At 27.6% G+C, this 20,911-nt stretch overlaps 3 protein-coding genes across 4 annotated transcripts; 1 reads left to right on the top strand and 2 right to left on the bottom strand.

The window, feature by feature from the left end:
- Positions 1-416: 416 nt before the first annotated feature.
- Positions 417-10,699, top strand: LOC117208179. 2 transcript variants are annotated; one of them, XM_033449137.1, is made up of 6 exons: positions 417-1,012; positions 1,114-1,762; positions 2,191-2,604; positions 2,712-3,209; positions 3,389-3,511; positions 3,776-5,449. In XM_033449137.1, exons 2-6 carry the CDS (start codon positions 1,126-1,128, stop codon positions 3,868-3,870), a joined length of 1,767 nt encoding a protein of 588 aa, XP_033305028.1. In that variant the 5' UTR covers positions 417-1,012; positions 1,114-1,125; the 3' UTR covers positions 3,871-5,449. The 2 variants fall into 2 exon arrangements, 1 of the variants encoding a protein (XP_033305028.1); XR_004487642.1 differs by lacking the exon at positions 417-1,012 and adding an exon at positions 10,375-10,699 and having other exon boundaries at positions 1,056-1,762; positions 3,776-4,008.
- Positions 10,700-11,334: 635 nt separating this feature from the next.
- On the bottom strand, positions 11,335-19,003 carry LOC117208180 (protein SPT2 homolog). The gene is made up of 7 exons (XM_033449138.1): positions 18,711-19,003; positions 18,483-18,629; positions 18,286-18,415; positions 14,549-14,706; positions 12,234-13,200; positions 11,609-11,830; positions 11,335-11,518 (listed from the first exon to the last, which is right to left on the bottom strand). Exons 1-7 carry the CDS (start codon positions 18,762-18,764, stop codon positions 11,433-11,435), a joined length of 1,764 nt encoding a protein of 587 aa, XP_033305029.1. The 5' UTR covers positions 18,765-19,003; the 3' UTR covers positions 11,335-11,432.
- Positions 19,004-19,817: 814 nt separating this feature from the next.
- On the bottom strand, positions 19,818-20,867 carry LOC117208191. Its single transcript, XM_033449158.1, has 4 exons — positions 20,814-20,867; positions 20,440-20,506; positions 20,318-20,368; positions 19,818-20,253 (listed from the first exon to the last, which is right to left on the bottom strand). Exons 3-4 carry the CDS (start codon positions 20,342-20,344, stop codon positions 19,840-19,842), a joined length of 441 nt encoding a protein of 146 aa, XP_033305049.1. The 5' UTR covers positions 20,345-20,368; positions 20,440-20,506; positions 20,814-20,867; the 3' UTR covers positions 19,818-19,839.
- Between the last annotated feature and the right edge of the window lie 44 nt (positions 20,868-20,911).

Below are 20,911 nucleotides of genomic sequence, written 5' to 3'. Positions count from 1 at the left end.
TATATATATATATATATATATATGTATCCAAACTAATATAAATTTTACAAAATATATTCATTTCTACTTCTGTTATGCTTTTTATATCATGCATCCTGAAGTTTTACTATAATTTTTATTTAGCCATATTATTTTAAAAGGTTATGCGCGACAAACAACTTTTTTATTCTGATTTTGATCATTATTGCTTCCTTTACTGTCTTTAGTAAATATTGTTTTTCACTATTGGATATTAACTTGTACAAAAATAAGCGTCGCCCTTCTTTTTATATTTGTTAGCAATTTTATAACATTAAATATATTTTTCTAGATTTATGATTTAGTTAATGTTTTATTTGATAGTATTCTAATCAGCATTATATTTGCAAATCATATATGATTGACAACTTAAAGGTTTATTCGCGATTGGTGAAATGTTTTCATTGGCTGAATACTCGACTTTTGTCATGTGATCGTTCCCTATTTATGTTAATATCAGTGATACTGACTCGAAATCTTGTGGCAAAACAATAACAAACTGTATTTTACGATTGGATTGTATGAATTTTCGGTGCGTAACTGAAGAGAGTAGTGCAAGAGTAAACAGCAATATATATCTTTGTTTGTAATATTTTTTGCTAAACCTGGAAGAAGGTTGAATTTACTACAGGCACCAAGATCAGAAAACTTTTTGAGTCAATGTTGTTGGCTAGGAAAAATATTTGCTGACGAAAGTCATGGTCGTTCCATTTGAGGGTGGTGAATATGTATACTATGTAATTGTGCAGATTGAGAATTGTTACTAATTAACAATATTACGGAATATGCAAACCAATTGAATCCTCGTATTAGACAGCAATATTTATGTAAACTATAAAGGGAATCTGTAAACATATACGGATACCTAATTTATTTTTGTCTTTAGATTTGAACTTAACCATCGGATATATTTTATTTTCGTTTGAAAATTTAAAATTAAGAATTTATATTGTAAAATATATAGAGTTAAATATTTAGAAAAAAAAACAAACTGGTAAGATCTTTTTACTATACATTATATATAATTTAAATCATTTTTTTAATGTAAATATATAACTCAGCAAAGTTTCAGTTTTTAATTTAATTGATTTTAAGATTTATGTATTGATGGGAGAATCTGGATATATTGAACTATTTTCGGAGATTAAAACTAGCTCAATGGATGGAATAATAAAACAAGAACCAAATCAAGAAATGGGTCCTTCCTCAGCATCAGTACCTATACCAGGAGGACACAGAAGTGCTCGGGGTGTATATGAACAATTTTCACCATCTCCATTGACATCAATATGGCCCAATAGATCTGATCACATAGAATCGCCATTTAAAGTAGATTCCGAACAGTTAGATGATTTTTTTAAAACGGAGAAATGGGAAGATGATGACATATTACAAGTAGATAAAGCAGATCTTATACAAGGACCTACGCTTGCTGAATTAAATGCAAATGACGATACTCTCCTTGGTGATTTAAATTTTGATGATTTACTTTTACCAGAAGAAAGAGTTCAACCATTTAAAATGGATGTTAATGTAGCTCAATCAGTTGGTCCATTGTTTAATGATAACAATGTTGTATTTGCTCCAAGTAGTTTCCCGCAATCTGGATCAACATATCGTAATATTTGCCCTACATATTTAAATACACATGGACTCAATTTGAACATAAATATCAATGTTGCTGACAATTTGGAAACAATTAGCCCCAATGCTTTTCCAAGTCCAGGAACTAGTAATATTGCAGGTTTATATATAACTTATATTTTTTATATCTATCTTAATTTTATACTTTTCGTAAAAATCTTGTTATTAACAAATTCTGTACAAAAAATTATTTTTTTATATGAATCTAAAATATGTTGAAACTAACAATATCACTTGCAATATATGTTTTATAGTAAAAATATATATAAAATTTAAAGTGCAAGGCATTATTATACATATTTAATGTACTATATGTACACAATGAAAAATAATGTATTCTAATGTATTAAAAACATTCTAAACATTTTAAAACTATATTAATGATTTAAAAAACTGTTTTCAAGATATATATATATATATATATATATATATATATATATATATATATATATTATTTTCATATCTATATGTTAAAATAAACAAAATATTCTCAAGATAAAAGTAATGTTTTAAATAATTGTTTTAAAGGTAGTTCAACTGCAAGTTCCTCAACATCTCTACATCCTACAAACAAACCTAATGGGCAGTCTGCTCTTCATGAATTGTTAATGAGACGTTGTGATAATTCTTTTGATAATTCCACTCATGGTCAGATGGATGTTGAGTGCACGAGTAATAAGTCTAAAGTTTCTAGACTATCCATGTCTGCACCAACCCGGACAATGGCGTTAGACCAAATTTGGGCTCGTAGAGAACCACGTCCACATTTATTAAGTACTGGTAGCCTTGGTGTTGTTGAAGCTGGCTCAACAAGTAGTTTAAGTACTGGAGGTGCACTTAGTCCAGATCCACTCTATCATATTGATCCTCTTAGCCATGATGAAGGTTATGAAGATAGTGATGATGACAGTGATCACTATGATGATTACAGTAGTGATAATGGTACTTTAATGTTTATGAATGATAACATCACTTTTAATGTTCTAATTAAAAACTCTTAATATAACGTATTTTCATGTATATCTGAAACTAAAAGTAATTATTTGTAGATACCGGTGGTAGCGATGGTGAAGATCAAAACACTGGAAGTAGAGTAGGAGGTGGTAGTATAGATTCAAATCGAGATAGTAAACATAGTAAGAAAGAACGATATTTTTGGCAATATAATGTTCAAGCAAAAGGGCCAAAAGGGCAAAGGCTTGTGGCAAGAGCACGTCTTGAAGATCCACATATTTTAAATGAAGCCACAGATCCTGTTTTTAGTCCTCATTGTGCGCTTCGTGGAATTAAACACAGTGGAAAAGCTCGAAAAGGTGATGGAAATGATCTTACTCCAAATCCACGAAAATTATATAGTATTGGTCGTGAATTGGATAAATTATCTCGTATTATTAATGATATGACACCAGTTTCTGAGTTACCATTTACAGCAAGACCCAAAACGCGCAAGGAAAAGAATAAACTTGCTTCAAGAGCATGCCGTTTAAAGAAGAAAGCTCAACATGAAGCAAATAAAATAAAATTACATGGATTAGAACAGGAACACAGTTGAGTACTTGTAATTGTAGTCATATGTAACCAAATATATTTTCTTGAAATCCAAATTTTTTTTTATTTTATTATCAATAATCTTAACATATTTGGAAATTTTAGCAAATTTTTTCTTTTTGATAAACTTTTTAAGAGTAGAAAAGCTAATTTAATATGTCAATAATTATTGTTGCAGAACGTTTAATTCAAGGTATATGCCAGGCTAAGCAAACGCTCGCTGCAAAATTAACAGAACCTAATCCCGAAAATCAAGAAGAGTTGACACGTCAAATGGAAAAATACTGTAAATTAGCTACCAGTTAGTAGTACTTTGAAAATTTTTATATAAATATATGAAATAGTATGGTAAAAACAATTTACAAAAAATTATGGGATTATATTAATTAATTTGTTAGATACTTCTGTAAAGTTCTACACTATAAATTATTTGTTTATTTTAAATTAACGTTTTCTTAAATAAGTTTTAAAATTATTTCATTACTTAAATTGTGTGATTTGAATGTTATCAACAGTTCCAGGAAGGATGGATATCTATTTCATGTTCTTTATTTTTTTGTTACAGAAATACGAATAGCAAATCATTCAACCGAATTTGTTAATAAAGTATTGGATAAAGTACGTTCTGGTGTCCCTGATGGTGGTATCGATGACTTCTAATACACGACAGTTATTTGCTAAAAATGTTCATACGTGCGCATAAAATATGCGAGAAGGAAACGATGTGTATAAAACATAAATTCATCGTAAATCATGAATTGAATGCTTCTCATGGAAATCGAAAACCAAAAATGGAAAGTAAGAATATTGATAATTTGATTTTAAATATAGTTTTATTATTTACAATCAGTTAACAAACAATAGATGATTATTGTCAGTGTTTTATAGCATTGGTTGCGAATAATTTTAACATAGGATACATTTGTATTTTGTGTAATAGAGTATTATTTTGTGACACTATTTACCAAGAGTACAGATTTTGGTTACACATTTCTTTTATATAAAGTTGTATACGTTGCACACGCTATTAGTTTTTGATTAAATCTGTGATAATTTTGTTAAATAATTATCAATGAGTTTTTAGTGGAATATATATAGTCCATATCAAAGCAGTACAAAAGCTTTTAACTTTCTAGAATGTTGGTTCAAATTGAACAATTTGAAATGTACCATCGATTCTCTCTCGCTAAACACTGCATTCCTATTTCCTATCTCTGCTTTTTCCTCTTTTATTATGTGTATATATCTTTATATATGTTTTGTATGTGTGCGTGTGTATACGCGTATGTGCATATGAAGTAAAAAACAAAGTGCTGAATATCGCAGTATTATTCCATATAGTCATTGTAAAATAATAATCGTAAATCATTTTAAATTTGAGAAGGAACTTGGATTTTTTTCTGTTTTTCTTTACATGATGGAAAGAAAGTATTCACTAATAAATTAGCAATTAAATTGTATATTACATATTCCCTAATTTCTATTTTGTGATGTAAATCTTTCTTATGTTTTAATCTGGAATAATATTGCGAATTTGAGTCAATTTTTTTTAGTATATGTATATATACATACTTGTTATCTTGTACATAGAACTTTTTTATGATACATGAAACATTTGTTAAGATCACAAGGAAAATGATGATACTATTACTTCCCAAACAAATGAAAAAATATATTAATTTTATCAAGAAATGAAGCATCATTTAGGATTTATGATGAAATATTATATAACAAGTAAAGTTTTGTCTTTTTTGGTTTTAAATAATAAACAAAACGAAATTTTTAACTATACTAGAAGTCAAATTTACTGATAAATCGTGAAAAATCATGAGTTGTAGGTAATTGTCACAATGAATTTATAAACAAAATTTCGCTTTCATCTTTATGTAACAATATGCTTCTTTCGCGTTTTGGTTTTGCATTGAAATTACCTCTTTGATCAATATATTTAGCCTCTGGTATAATAATGAACAAGATATAATATTGATATGACAAGAAATCAAGGCAATGTTAATTTTTAAATAGTTATATAGATTGTTATTTGTAAATATTTTTTAAATTTTCACTAACAGATTTATATCTTTTCTTCTGGATGTTATTTTGCACTTACAATTAAATACTATATTTTCATAACATGTAAAACATAAAAAATAGTCTATTATATCTAACAAGCTTCCACAACATGATATATATACATAGTATATTTATAACTGTATTTATAATATATTACTTAACATAATTTTGTTTCATAGTTTTTTCATAGTTTCTAAATACGTGTGAATATTATACATAGTACAATATGTATAAAGAAATATTGTTATACCTTTAAAATACTGTTTTAATGTTTTTATATATTTTTAAATATATACACCACGAAATCGTTTCAAAATTAATTCGGTACATTACAATAATAAAATAAATTCACACAGACTTATTTGATTTGATACTGTTTTTAAGTTACAAATAGTACTGCGCTAAAACATATGAAGTGAAAATTTACAAATAATGTTCAATTTCAATATGTGTAATCTTCATAACTGTTCTAAAAATACTTCCAAATTTAATAAGCTAATTGAATATAGCATGACAAGAAAAGTTGACAGAATATGAAAACCTACAATTAGCATCTATAAGGTGGATACTACATCGAGGTGCAACATATTTATTTTAAATTTGATGTGAAAACAATAGATAGATATTATTTTTTTAAGGATAAAGCAATTTGTAATTTGAAAAGCTTAAATGGTACGTGCGTTTATTTGAACTAATTTCATTATTTTGAAGAGCAGGATCTATATCTGAACTGTCTTTTATGTTTTAACTTATATCCTGTATATATCATATCTCCATATGCGCACGCGCTCACACCACAAAGATATGCGTGATTTATTTGGGAACATTGGAATGTTTTGTGAGTAATATAAATGTACATTTATCATCTTAAAATAATATAACATAAAAAAAGCATATTAAGTGATGACGATAGATTTTCTTATAGGAGCATGTTTGAAACAAACCCCAAAAGTTTATAAAAATTTTATAAATTATATAGTCTTATCTATAATATGATAGCACTAATTTGAAATAAATTTGAAGATGAAATAATAATATTCAACGTCACAAAAGATTACAAGTTAGACTTCAAAAACTCAGATGCATATAAACAATGAGCCTTTGAATAAATTCAAACTTTCTTAATCACATTCTAGATATATATTGAATTATTTACTTTAATTATGTTCATTATGTTCAATAACTATATGTATGCGTATTGTTGTCCGTATTTGGATAGATGCTACTATATATCACAATTACTAAAGTATAGGTTATTTTGTTTAACAAAATTAAATTGAAATCTTTTTAGGTTCTTAAAAAAAATTGTTTCAGCTACAGAGAATATATCTTTTCATATCAAATAGCTTTTGCACCAGTTGCTTACAAATTGTTACAATGTTCTCAGATAAATTAGTTATGCTATATACGCATTAAAATTAGTTGTGATTTAATATTAACAAATACATATTTTTTATGATTTTATTTAATTAATGTTAAAGTTTGTAATGAATAGTTTTCTAAATAATTATATAACTTGTTTTTTTTGCTATTAATACGATTTTTTTGTTTTAATTTATAATTATAATTTATAAAATACTCTCTGTGGTTCAGTTAATATTGAAAGTACTGAAAAGTGCTTTCAAATATATATTTTTATGACTTTTATATAATTAAATTAATCAACATTGTTACAAGTAGTTACATATTGATGTGATTCTAATTGGATGAAGCAAGTGGTAGAAGGGTAATTAGCATGTTTTAAGCGTTTTAAGTGTTATAAAATATATCTCACTGTTAAGATTTAATTTATTTGGTTGGAAGATATGTAGTTTAATCAGAATTCAAAAAATTTTCATTGTTCTTATATTTGCGAAAAGATGCCTGAAAAAAAGATATTTAATTTAAAATAGTGGAGAAATATCAAATGTATTTGTTAATTTAAGATGTATCTTCACTATTTAACGTTGATTCGAGTAAGCAATCAAATTTTTTAGAAAGGAAGATTCAGAAATGTTCAGGCTGACTTTCGAATGAAGTTTTACATTGTGATAGGATTTGTGATACTGGAAATATTGATATATATATATATATATATATATATATATACATATATATAGTTTCAGACGGCTAATAGTTTGCAATATATTTAATGTTAAAGTTATTATTTCTAAGATTAAGTAACATTTTTAGTTAAGAACGTAACGCGGCTTATGAGATATTTATTTTCTGATAAAGTGCCTATTCACACTGACGCTTTAGTTACTCGCATTAACACTATAATTTTTTTATAAATATTCTGTTTACATATATAATCTATTTTCGTTATAATTTATGCATAGAGAAAATTAAATTCGAAGTAAGGACTTTTACATTAAATATTGATTAACGTTTGAGCGCAGTATATCCATAGATTAATCCTCCAATATTATATATCAGTAACTTCGGTATCTCAAGCCTTACAACCGTGCAAAAGTTTACAGTAGTGACTCCGATAATGATTTCGTTTGTACTAATAAGATAAAACGAAAAGCAGTCACCACACCGTAAAATAACTGCCTAAATATCGTTGTTTCATTCGTATATATACACATATATATATATATACCAAGCAATGAGTCACTATTTCAGTAATATTTATTTATTATTTATTCAACATCACGAATGAAACTTCTAATTTTTATTTTATTATAATACAAATGTCTTTTTCATTGGATTAATATCTCCTTTTCTTTTTTCTAATTACATACATGTTTTTTAATGGTATCTACAAATTTAAAAGGGGCAGAAATAACGCTCATAAATTTATACATATAAATAAGTGATAAATTCATCTAAGTAATAATTATTCTTATAAGAGGTGAAAGATATCTTTTTATATCTAAAATTCTTATATATTAAGGTACACTTGAATGTATTGTATATGTTAAAACTGAAACAATTTTTTTTAGAAATAGAACGAGATATTACACACAATTTATTATATATGTACACACAAATAGTATTTTACATAAGTAATCGCACTAACAATTTTTCATATAGTCTCTTTTACAACCCTTTTGAAGTTTGTAAATTTGTTAAAAAAAACGTCTCAGCAATATCTTTTGTACTTTTGTATATCATTATCTTTTTTTCTTATTAATGCAACACAATAGAAATTTAATGTTTTATGCAATGAGATAGTGACCATTAGCTACGTAATTGTTAATCATGCCTCTACTACCTATTGCTCTCGTGGTCGGATCGTGGATGGAGTTGACCACCTGTACTTAGGGGAACACTCTCAAGCAACCCGACTCTACCGATTTACACTTAATTAATTAGAAAATATTTTACTACTGGCTCTGATGATCAATCTCCGATGGCATGCCACAAAATATGTTACTAACTAACAGAGTACGATATCTTATAAAAGAATAAATTGAAATGAAAAGCGGAATTATAGATTTCATTTCTGATCTTTTAATTAGATTTCGTTTTCGAGAAAGTAGAATTTGCATATTTATATATATATATATATATATATATATATATATATATATATGTGTGTGTGGATTCATATAAGCATAAGAATATATATATATATTTGTTTCGTAAATACTTACTTCTCCTTAGAAAATGAAGCTTCGTTAAAAAAAAATATTGACCATTTTCAATTTATTTTTATATGAAGTATTCATACTCGGTGATAATATTATAATATATTACATAGCGTCCTGTATTTTGGTAATAACCCAATTTAGATGTGGCAACATAGCCATTTTAAATGCTTCTAAAAGAGAAATTAATATTATCGAAAGAAAAGTGTCTATTTTAAACAAGCAAATGTTTTGAACAAATCATTTTCCAAAATGATATCTTTTGCGGAATAAAATTGAATAGTTACTTGTACCTCTTTCTTTTGATAGAATTTCATATTTTTATTACTTTTGTTTGTACAGATAAATATAAAACCATATAGAATATGTTAATTGTTTAATAATATTAAACAATAGAAATCGCGTTTGTATGAGAAAAATAGATCTATAAAACTTGCGTGTTTTGTTATAAATATGTACATATATGTATGTATATATATATATATATATATACATACATATACATATACATACATAGTACAATGAGTATTTGCAAATATTAAAAAGTTTTTGAATGAGATATTTTACTGACAAAACTGTGCATTTTATTTCTGCAATAATAATTTCTCATACTTGAATTTACGATCAGAGATATGTATTTAAATGTCAAGAAAAACTACTGATGTGTAAATACCTTTGTCTGTATCCCCTCGTACCTATTTTGTTTTAAATGTTTGAACGTAGTATGATCTTTAGTAATATGAATTTTGTAAATGATGGTATTTAAGGCCATTTACAGGAGAAAATATTCCGTTGAATTTGGATTTTTACGAACTCCGTTATTATATTGATACAAATATAGTTACTTACGTAGCATTATTTATATAATAACTGAATTAAAAATACTGAACATTTTTTCTTTTCACCTTAAATTCTTTTCACCTTTTTTCACATTAAATGCAATGAACATATGGTCAAGTTAAAGAAAGTTAATTATCTGAATTTGCAAAATAATATGCTATAGGGAGATAATTCTTTAAAGTGGTGACAGATGATAAGGAAGAAAACGAAGATTTGATTGTATAAAATAATAAAAGATAAACATTGTCAATGTAACCCATTGAGAAATAGTTTAACTTTTCATTCATACGGATAATAGAAACCATATTCGAAATACAACGAATCTAAGAAATTACATAAGGAAATTGGAATTTAGCTTCTAGAAATGCGATTCTTATGAACATTTAGCTATAATTTTATCTACCTAAATATAAATCATTAAATATAAGCATAATATTTTAAATGATATATTTATTTTGTTACATGATATATAGCATATAATATTAGTATAAATCAAGTAATTAAAACATATAATGTTTTCTTTTAATAAAATATAAAATGGAAATAATAAATATATAATTAATGTATTAATATATTATTAATATTGTTTTACAACTCTTTTCATATTATTCATATTTGTATAATATTGTTTTCCGTATATATCATTAAAACGTAATTAAATATCTTTTTGCAGGAAACATTTACAAAAAGCTGAATATAAATAAATATTTGATACTGTATGCTGGAGTGTGTTATATTTAAGATATGAACTATATTTTTCATAATTAGGTAAATAAACATGTTATTTTATACTTTATTCAAGTACATTATACATTATATATATATATGAATATGTAATGTATGTATGCCTTAGAAATGTGTTTGTACCTGTGTTTTTACCTATTACTTACGATTTATAATTATAAAACTGGCATATCATATCCTGGGAAATAAATAATAATGACGGTAAAAGTATTGTAAGTAACAACAGCAACAATAATAATAATAATTTTACATTATTTAAAAATTTGTCCATGTTGTGATAATTTTAACATAAATAAGCTCTTTAACGTTATGAGAAAGAAATCATTAACATGCACGAAGTTTTATTATTTTGGACGATTTATCTATATATTTTAAATACAGAAAGAAATAATTTGTTTATCTCTCTTTGTCATAAACAATTATTTCTCCCGTTATTCATATATCACAGGATAACTTCGTTTATCCGAATATGTTGCGGGACAAGGCCCTTCAGTTAACTAACGAATTCTAAGGATAACAGTTCACTAGCCATCTTTACCAGCTGTTCTTATGAGTTTCGATAATAAGAACCGACGATTGGATAAGTGAGATTGAGCAACAATTTCGATCCAAACATTCAATCGTGTATCATAAACAGTCAGTTCATACCGAACGTGTATGATTTCAGGACACGCCTTTGTATAACTGAAAGTATGCTGGACAGTAATTCAATTAATGGAGGTTCAGTTATAACTTCATCTAATTGACGCTAAACAATAACGTACTCGTATAAATGAGATCCGAATAAACAAAGTTCTACTGTACCAATAATTGTAGAAATTGAAGTGATACTTAATTCTGTTTATGTTTGAAAAGATTCAATATGGATGATAGAATGAATAAAAATTAATTTCTTAGGATGTGAAAATTTTAGTAGATTTGGATTCATATAAGCATGTAATAGTTTATTAAATAGAATTTTATAGAAATTTGTAAACAATTTTATAATTACTTCTTAAATTTTTTTTTAAAGAGGGCTTTCCTTTTTTTTTCCAAAGCTTCCATACGCATGTCTTCTAAATCTTCCATAATACCTAAAAATATCAAATTATTTAATTATTCCTGTAGATAATTATAAAAATAGAAAGATCCGCGAAACAGTATAAAAAATTTTTTAGCAATACCTATTTTAGTAGATACATATTCCTCCTTGAGCTGTTGTGCAAAACTGCTTTCCATAGCTGTGTCATCGTCATTATCTACATATTTATATTTATTTTTATCATAACCGAATATTTCGCTTATATATTTACTATAATCTTCATTTCCTTCTTCTACATCATCGTCAATAAAATCTTCAAGCTCAGAGTCATATTCCTCTTCATCATCCTCGTCTCTTATACGACCTGCACATTTAAGTATATATTTATTAGATATATATGTAAGTTATTGTCTTGTTTTTCTTATCCAGTTCCTAAATCTAACGATTTAGACTTCCCATATAGTTACTAGTACATCAAAATTGAGAAAACCGAGGAATTATTGACTTAAATCAAGCAATTAAAATATACATTGTTATACTGCTACAAAATCTTAGCGTTACTGATTTTATATTTAAGAACTTTTCTACAATACGACTGTCGCAAAATGTAAAACTTAAAAATAATGGCCTTAAAATTTTTCTAAATATGAATTTAATGAAACTAAATATGAAATATGTAGAAAGTTTTGATTATTAAGGTTTATCCTTCCACAATAATTATTTTCTCTGACATACAATTAATAAAGTAAAAATATAAATTTTCTTACGTTTATGGTTAACCAGTAATTTCCTCTGTTCCTTTAAATGAAGCATTTGTTTAGATTTGATTGACTTCATGTCTGCTGGTGGAAATTGTTTTATTTTATCATTCATTGCTTTTGGTATACGACACTTTGTTACGCTAATTGCTGGAGATTCTTTATGTATGTTTTTCGATAATTCTTGTTTCTCTACTTTCATTTTTGATACTGACTTCTCAATTTTCGGATTTTTCATATCTTCAATCTGAGTTTTGTTTAATCTTAATTTCTTTTTTTCTTCTTCAATTGCTTGTCGCATTTCTTCTAATTTTTTTCTCTCTGTTTCCAACCTTTTTCTTTCCTCAGAGAGTATGTCTCTCTCAGATGTTTTTGAAATGTTGGACCTGTTTGGAGTAACTTTATTGAGATTAGGTTTCTCAACACCTCCTTTTTTAGAAGTTGATGATTGTAATCCTGTTGCTTTGGAAGGAGTTTTATTCGAAATTGAAGATACTGTGGTTAATTTTTCAGATACTTTTGATATTTTGTTAGAAGAACTGGCATTATTACGACAATCTTGTGTTTTATTTAGTTTATTAGATGTCGTAACATTTCCCTCTTTATTATTCATATTGCCAAGTTTATTTCGTTGTTCTTTTCGTTCTCGCCATTCTTTTTCTTTTGCATATTCTTTCATTTGTTTTTTCGTCAATAATCTTTCTGGTTCGTCACTTTTTGGTTTAGCTTCGATAATGATTGGTTCATGTTGTTTCTTTTCAGCAATTTTTAGTAATTCAGTAAAATCAATTGGTGGTGGCATAGGTTTCCTCTTGGCTTTTGGTTTCTCATCTTTTTCCTTTTTATCATCTTTAGTCTCTTTTTCAGTGTTTTCCTCTACCTCTAATTCTGCCTCTTTTACGGGATGTTTTCTTTTCCGACGGTGTCCTAAAGCTTCTTCCACTTCTTGCTGTTTTAAAGCTAGTTTTACTCTATCCTGGAATTATAATTAATATTTAATAACGCGATTAATAAATATTTTAGTTAAATCATAGTTATTAGTTACAGTAATAAAAGAAAAAGAAATTATATTACAGTGTACAAATACAATTTTTCATGGTGGCCATAGATTTTTTATAAAAAGCTGGTTCCCGGTTATCTTAAATTTTCTATTCAACTTCATGTATTCATTATACACAATATATATATGTCGGATAAGCGTCAGGAATAGGGTTGTGGGCGCTTGATAAATCTTCATTGGAATTGGCCATCGTTGGGTTATAACGAAGGTACGGTCTGTTAATACGAGTATGGATACTACCGACTAGACAAACAACCGCGGCGGTTGGACACTCGCGATCCTAGTGATGTTGGTCCTAGGTTCAATAACAAATCCGTGGTCAACGGGATGATAGATGAACGTACTCACAAAAATCTAAGTCGGACTCTTTGCGAAAACGTGGAATATCCACCGAGCGTACAGACACTAAGTAACTCGCTAATACGACCTCACGAGAGAATGACTCTCCGTCGCAATGATGCTGCAGAGGAAAGCTATGATGGGGTGTGTCTGAGGACACGATGTCATCGGATTCGTCGAGGATAGCCTTCGTTCAGAAGGTGAGGGAATTTGGCGTTGCTGCTAATTGGTCAATCTCCATATCGGTGGTTAGAAAAGGATGCTAGCCGCCCTCGAGGGAAAGTTGCTAGTGGGAGACGCCGTTCGTTGGAAAATGGGTCTCTCCTATCTTCCCGTAGCTGGGACAAAGACTGTTTGTTTGAAGGACTTTAGTCAACTAAACCCTAAGATTTATGACGGGCCCTCAGGCTAGCTGAACATGTACTGCGGAGACGCATCGACATCTGGCAATCATCTTGCTCGAAGAATAGGGTCTGCGTGTGGCGAGCCACGGGGCAGAAACCGTTGGAATGTTTACTATCGCGTGCCGCCACGAATATTTCTTTTAAGGAGAGCTATAGAATTACTCCATACCTTTGTTAGACAAAGCGTTCATCCTCATCATCATGAGCTTGGGCTACGTTCGGCGACTGGCTGTCGCCTCGAGCCCAAGCTCATTATCATAACTCGCGAACAATTACGATCGGATTGAATAACTACAATTGTTTAATTACAGCTATAGTAGACTTTAGATTACAATGTTGCGGGATTATCCAAAATTCCAAAGGCTCCGGTGTTCTTTCATCTCCGACATATACATATACACAAATGATTTGTGTAAGAATCGTCAAAACACTGTGACCTTGATCATTTCCCCCTCCGTATAAAAAATGTAATATAATCTAAAAAAAGCTACAAAAGCTATAAAATATATGCTCTTTCATACCTTTGTAGATGTTATATCTTTTATTGTCCTTTTTCTGCAGTCATCGAAAGCTGGTTTTTGTGAAGTCGTATTGTTGTATTTACTCATTAACTGATTATAAAATGCAGACGCTTCCTGCGAAACATATCCATAGTCGTCTTCATCAGGTTGTGAAGGACCTATGAACAGATAAATATACCTACATTTAATATTTAATGTTTAACACTAACTATACATACAAAGTTTTCAATGTTATCTGTCTAGTTATATTTTACGAAATATTCAATTTGTTCTTTTTTTTTCAATTTTCCTTACAATATTACTCATTTTCAATGTATTTGGCACAATGATAAAGAAACAGAACCAACCGATATATACTAATTATTGCGAAACTTACACGGAAGTTTATTCTTAAAAAACTATTTGACTATGTGCTTTTTTCATTGGAAATCATCTATAATGAAGAATTAAAAACAGCTTCTAAAGTTACAGGTTGGAAATATATTCTGTAGATCAATATGGAAACTATCAAGTTTAGAAAAATGGCTTAAATGTAAAACTTGTTTTGAAGCGAAGAAATGAGCTGTATAAATAAATATTTAAAATCAGTATATATACATAACATAGTGTAACATAATAGCATATACAAATACTTTTAATATAATATACATAGAGAATGAGGTACATAAAGTCCAACAAGCTATTTTCTTCGAAACTACTGCAGTTATTGGCATGAATCATTTTTTATCTGTCTTCCTTGATACGCTGCAACTTTCATTAGAAACATTTATCTCCATCTTCCATATCTTTCGAGATATTTGTCTGGAAAGATTAAAATGACATATCCTGTATACACAATATCAGTTTTAATATAAGTTTAATATCACACATTTTAATATAGGTTTATACAATCTGTGAATTACGAACTATAGATAAACAAAAAATATATAATTCTTGATATAATATAAAAATTATAAGATTTTTCACATTTTTATATTGTATGCACATAGAATGACCATACATATAAGCAAAGAAATTGTGTTTATGATGATTTGTGAGATTATATGTTTTATTTATTTTTTAATGCCTATTTCTTAACCACCAAAATTTGTATTATAGATATGATATGCACATGTTATTATTTTTGACATGTGCAATTAAGATTTAATACTAGACCTATCCCTGGTAGGTCAAAATATTATGTTTGATATGTGCATAAGAAGTGTTTACAGATGTGTAAGGGACACAAAGTTTGGATATTGCATAACACACTGACTACTATGAAGGATAATCTGATCACATTGGAACAGAATTGAATCCTGTGATTGAGACTCACTGACTAACAGAATTTCAGTGTTCTAAACCTTCTAATTGACCCCTGAATCCTAATTCTAAGTTGAAACTCCACGAGTGAACTAGCTTTGATGTATTACCATCAGCAACTTCAATTGATGAACGATTATTTTTGGAAACAGGCTAGTTTCTTTCTGAGAGACGAACAAGATTATAACCAAGACTTACAACTGATTCATAAACAGTGGCTCCAGTTATACTTGGATATTTCTCTTGAAAAATTTCCAATGAGCCGCTTGTTTATTTCGAATTAGTTTATTCAATTCATCTTGGCGGCAATTTCATTTATTCAAGAAAGGAAAAAAAAAAGAAATGGAGTAAGACCTCTCTTTCGCTGCATCAATTATTAACCCTCAGAGTATGGAACGCGAAGTACGGTGGTTGAGTCAAGAAAACTCATACCAATAGATCCAAACATTGGATTTTATTGAAATTTTGTCTCATATGTACTCTTATTCCATAGACAATGAAAAATGAAGTAATAAATAAGGAAATTATAAATTAAATTTAATTGATATACTGTATATAGTGTATTATGTTATTTAACACATATATTAATAAAATTTCATTTTTCTTGCTGAATAACTAGAACTTATTAAACATTTTAACTTAAAATTTTCATATGTACTTATATATAAACTGATATAGGGTAATTCATAAATGCATGTCCATACTTCAAAGGGCTAATCTAGACGTTAAAATAAAAAACGTCATAAGAACATATATCCTGCATACCTTAGCTTTCGAGTTATGGATGATTAAAGAAAATGTTCCAAGTGTCCGTCTCGTGCCTCAACACATGCTACTGCACGCCTAAGGTAAACACAAGAGTAGTACGTTACGTCTTTTCTTGTCTTTCATATGATAAGTTCTACAAAATTAAAGTTAAGATATCTTTTAAACCACTCAAATTTCAACTATATTACCTTAATACTTTTTAAGTAGAATAACGAGAAAATTCAACCCATGTAAAAACCAATATACATTTCGATTTAAGAAGATAATAGGATTGTGGAATGTATATGTGCCATTGCACTAATAAAGAAGTATGATCTTATGAATGTAAAACTCTCTGAACCACTAACTTCTACTTATAAGATTTTTCTCTAACTGCATTGATAATGGAAGTATGATCTGAAACCATTGCATGGAGCACTTTGTACATACATGATGCTAAAAGAAGGGTTTAAGAGTTTAAGGGCTCATATTACTCAGAGAGAGAGAGAGAGAGGAGTGAAACATGTCTAATCAACAGATCCTAAGCATATTCTTCTAATGTGGAAACGACTTTTTTTATTTAAGTCCAACTCATGATTGTATTGATTGTCAACCTACTTTTTTTTGCCTTATAGCATATTAATCACAAGTCTTCTACTGTTCCCTTTATATTTCATAATTATATTACAATTTTTTAATAAAATTTTAAATGAGCTATATTATATAACAGTTTTTTATTATACTTATAGTATACTATCACATAAAACACTTGAGCAAAAATAATATAATCAATTTAGAATCTGTGCCCCCCAGACTATAGTTATTACCCTATAGTGACCCTCTAGAACTATAGTTATTCTGACCTGAACTGCCATGTAAATCCACAAAATCCCATTGCCCTGTTGGACAGTGGAAAAGTAAGAATGTTGCGATGATTGCATATATTCATATTCAATTACCTGTGGGCAAAAATACTGCCCATTATGAATAAAGACTGATACTTCCGAATACTCATTAATATGTAGATCATTGATCATACATAGGATTGCATTATTTTGTTTCTGCCGAACCTATACAATACGCTATATACCTCTCTAGTTTATAGCATTTATAGAACAAATCTATTATATATAAAGATACTAATAACTTTATAATGACAATTACAATAAAAGAAAAGAAAACATTGAAGATATAAATTCCTACCTGTATAATAAGTAAATTATTTACACTTTATGCAATAAATTATTTATAACTATGATACAATGATATTCACATTAAATAAAAGTGTAACAAATTAAATATATAATATATAAACACTAATTTTTTTACTTTCTGTTAGCTGACAGTAAAAAAGATACTACCATTATTATACCTAAATTGATATTCATACTATATTATGTTAAACACAAAATATGACAATGCAACATAATAAATAATTGTATTAGAAGTTAATATTATGTACCTCAATAATTAAATAACATATTAAATCTCATACTTTCTTTGAAGTTGTATGAATTATGTGTTCTAAAGACCAGATACAAATTAGAAAGTTTCCAAAACTCCGTAATAGTTTCAAAAACAGATTTAAATGTTAATATATTTACTTTTTTAAATTTGGTTCTAACAATATTAATTTTTAACATGTTAAAGTATATGTTATTTTACTTATATAATAACATTTCGCATACCTGCCATTGTAACAGCTGTGTTCTCATTGTCAATTGCATCTGGCAATACGGATTTATTTGCAGCTTTACATACTTTCAAATGTTTATTTATTCGACTTTGGGCTTTATGATCACGAAGCGCTAATAAATTCTAGATAACAAAAAAAATAGTAATAAAACATTATAAAATTAACATTATATATAAAAATCCAATATACCTCTCTTTTTTTCTTTTCTTCTAATGCTTTCTGGCGTTCTTCTTCTTCCTTACGAGCTAAAAATTTTTTTATATTGTCCGAAAGTGATTTACTCTGCTTCGTTGGTTTTTTTGGTGGAGAAAATTTTGTTTGGTAACAAGCAATTGACTATAATAAACAGCATATAATTTTATTGAAATAATAAATTTTCAAAGTTAAAGAAAGATTAAAAGGAGAAAATATAATAACCTGCTTATTATTTTCATTTTTCTGGGCCACACTTAATAAAGTACCAAAATCCATTTTAACGATGAAATGGAAGAATATACTAAATTATAGATATCATAACATTTCTTTCAGGTTCATTATTTGATTATAGCTAACAAAATTTATTGTTCGATTTTTACAAACTGTCAATCGAGTTACTTACACCGCACCTATAAATTACCAAATAAATATTTTCGAACGTTTATTAGAAAAGTAGATCTTCGAATAAATGCTAAGACCTAAGATGAACTAAATTTGTTTGTAAGCAGAAATGAGTAGAGCAGAGGTGGCGCCACCATGCCCAAAATAGGACATTGTAAATATTTACTAATTGTATGTAATTAATTTATTATGGTCCAAACCGGAATAATGTTATACAAAGATGATTTTTGAGAGATAGAGCTTAAATTTAATTCCTGAACAGTTCAAAAATTCGCCTCATAGACTGAAAAATTTGATTTTTTAAATTTCTTCATAAGGAGATTAGTTCCACCGTTTCACCGGTAGACGGTTATAGTGTTTCTTAGCCCGCGAGTGAGTCAATTTTTTAAACTTGTTTATAACTAAAAAATCCGGGAGAACATTTGGATGAAACTATTCTCAATTAATTTCTTACGTCATAAACTTTCATTTGGGCCTTCAAAAGTTAAAAAATTTTGTTTCGAAACCGAAAAATTTGGATTTTTTAATTTTATCACCCGTCGATTGAACACAATTAAATATTACATATGTGCACTTCAGACACAAATATTTCAAGATTAAATGATGGAAACAGTATAGTTATTCAGGTCGTTGAAATTGTTTTTCATGCCCTCCAAAATATCGATTAATAAATATATGGTTCTATTTAAAAAAACGGTGATGAAATCTTGAAATCTCGTAAAAAGAATGACTATGAACAAAAATTATTTCCACTGACACATGCAACGTAGTATAACTTTGTCTTGTGAAATTTATTCATTTTTCATACAACAATAAACAAGGCAGATATTTAAGTGATCCCATTTAGCTGATGCATTCTTATATTAATTTTGAATCTAATATGCTAAAAATTTATTTTAATTTTTAATGAACATAAAATTTTGTAAAAATAAACAATAACAAAATTTGTTTATTTATGACGCAATAACAATAAATTTTTTAGTATTAAATTTTTATCAGAATGTGAAGCACCAATACATGTTTCAAAAAGTTGGGAAATATTAGATAAATTATTGACATTGCTAAATAATGAAAGTATAAGACTATAACGCCATATTAAAGGTTCAATATCAATAGAAAAATTTAGTAATAATAAAAATAGATTTTTAACTTTACTCCAATTTTTTTTAATCGTATGTGACTTTATTTCAGAGAGTATCCTGTATTTTGAGGAACTTGCTGGATGTTGCCTCTTACTTTTCTTGTAGTAATGCATAATTTTACATTGAGCGTGAATATTCAATGATTTTCCTATCTTATGGCCATTTGTCTTCTTCTTCTGCGCATCTTTCTTATTTAGCCAAAGTAATTCAATAGCTTGATTCTAAAAATATATTTTTTGACATTAATAATTTAAATTTTTAATATTGAAGGTTATCATTACATACCACTTTCATTTTTTTGACCTTCTCCATTTTTTTATTTTATTTTTTATAATCCTATAACATATGTTTAATTTTAAATACAATCTAATCTTCTTTCACTTAACAATAATATTTAACTAACCTACCTGATAATAATATATAAAAAAGATCAACAGCATAATTTCATATCATGTACTGATAAGATATACTGTACTGTAATATAAACTTCAATTATTTTAATTTGTTAAACATTTTTATTTTAATATATATTTGATATTGTACACATATTAAGTAATAGTCTAAATCAATGTACCACCTGATAGATTTCTATCAAATAAGGTTATAAATTGATATTTACATATTTTATGGTATGCATATACATATATATGTATACCACTGTGTATACACAGGTAATACTAGTACTTATTCTCGAGTTTATGTTTCCTTTGTCTTCTCTATAATAAATTTGATGAAATTAAAATTGAAATATCTTTTCACAAAAATTTTCAGTCATAAATACCTTAATATTTTTGTGTAAACAATAGAAAAACGTATCTACCAGAGTGTAAAAAAATATAAGATTCCATTAAAAAAAATTACGCAAATTTAGATCTCGAA

Source organism: Bombus bifarius, unplaced genomic scaffold (assembly GCF_011952205.1).
Source record: "Bombus bifarius isolate JDL3187 unplaced genomic scaffold, Bbif_JDL3187 scf7180000008056, whole genome shotgun sequence".
In the NCBI taxonomy this organism is placed as follows: domain Eukaryota; kingdom Metazoa; phylum Arthropoda; class Insecta; order Hymenoptera; family Apidae; genus Bombus; species Bombus bifarius.
Note: the sequence above shows the minus strand (reverse complement) of the source record. Positions and strands in the feature narration are given on the sequence as shown.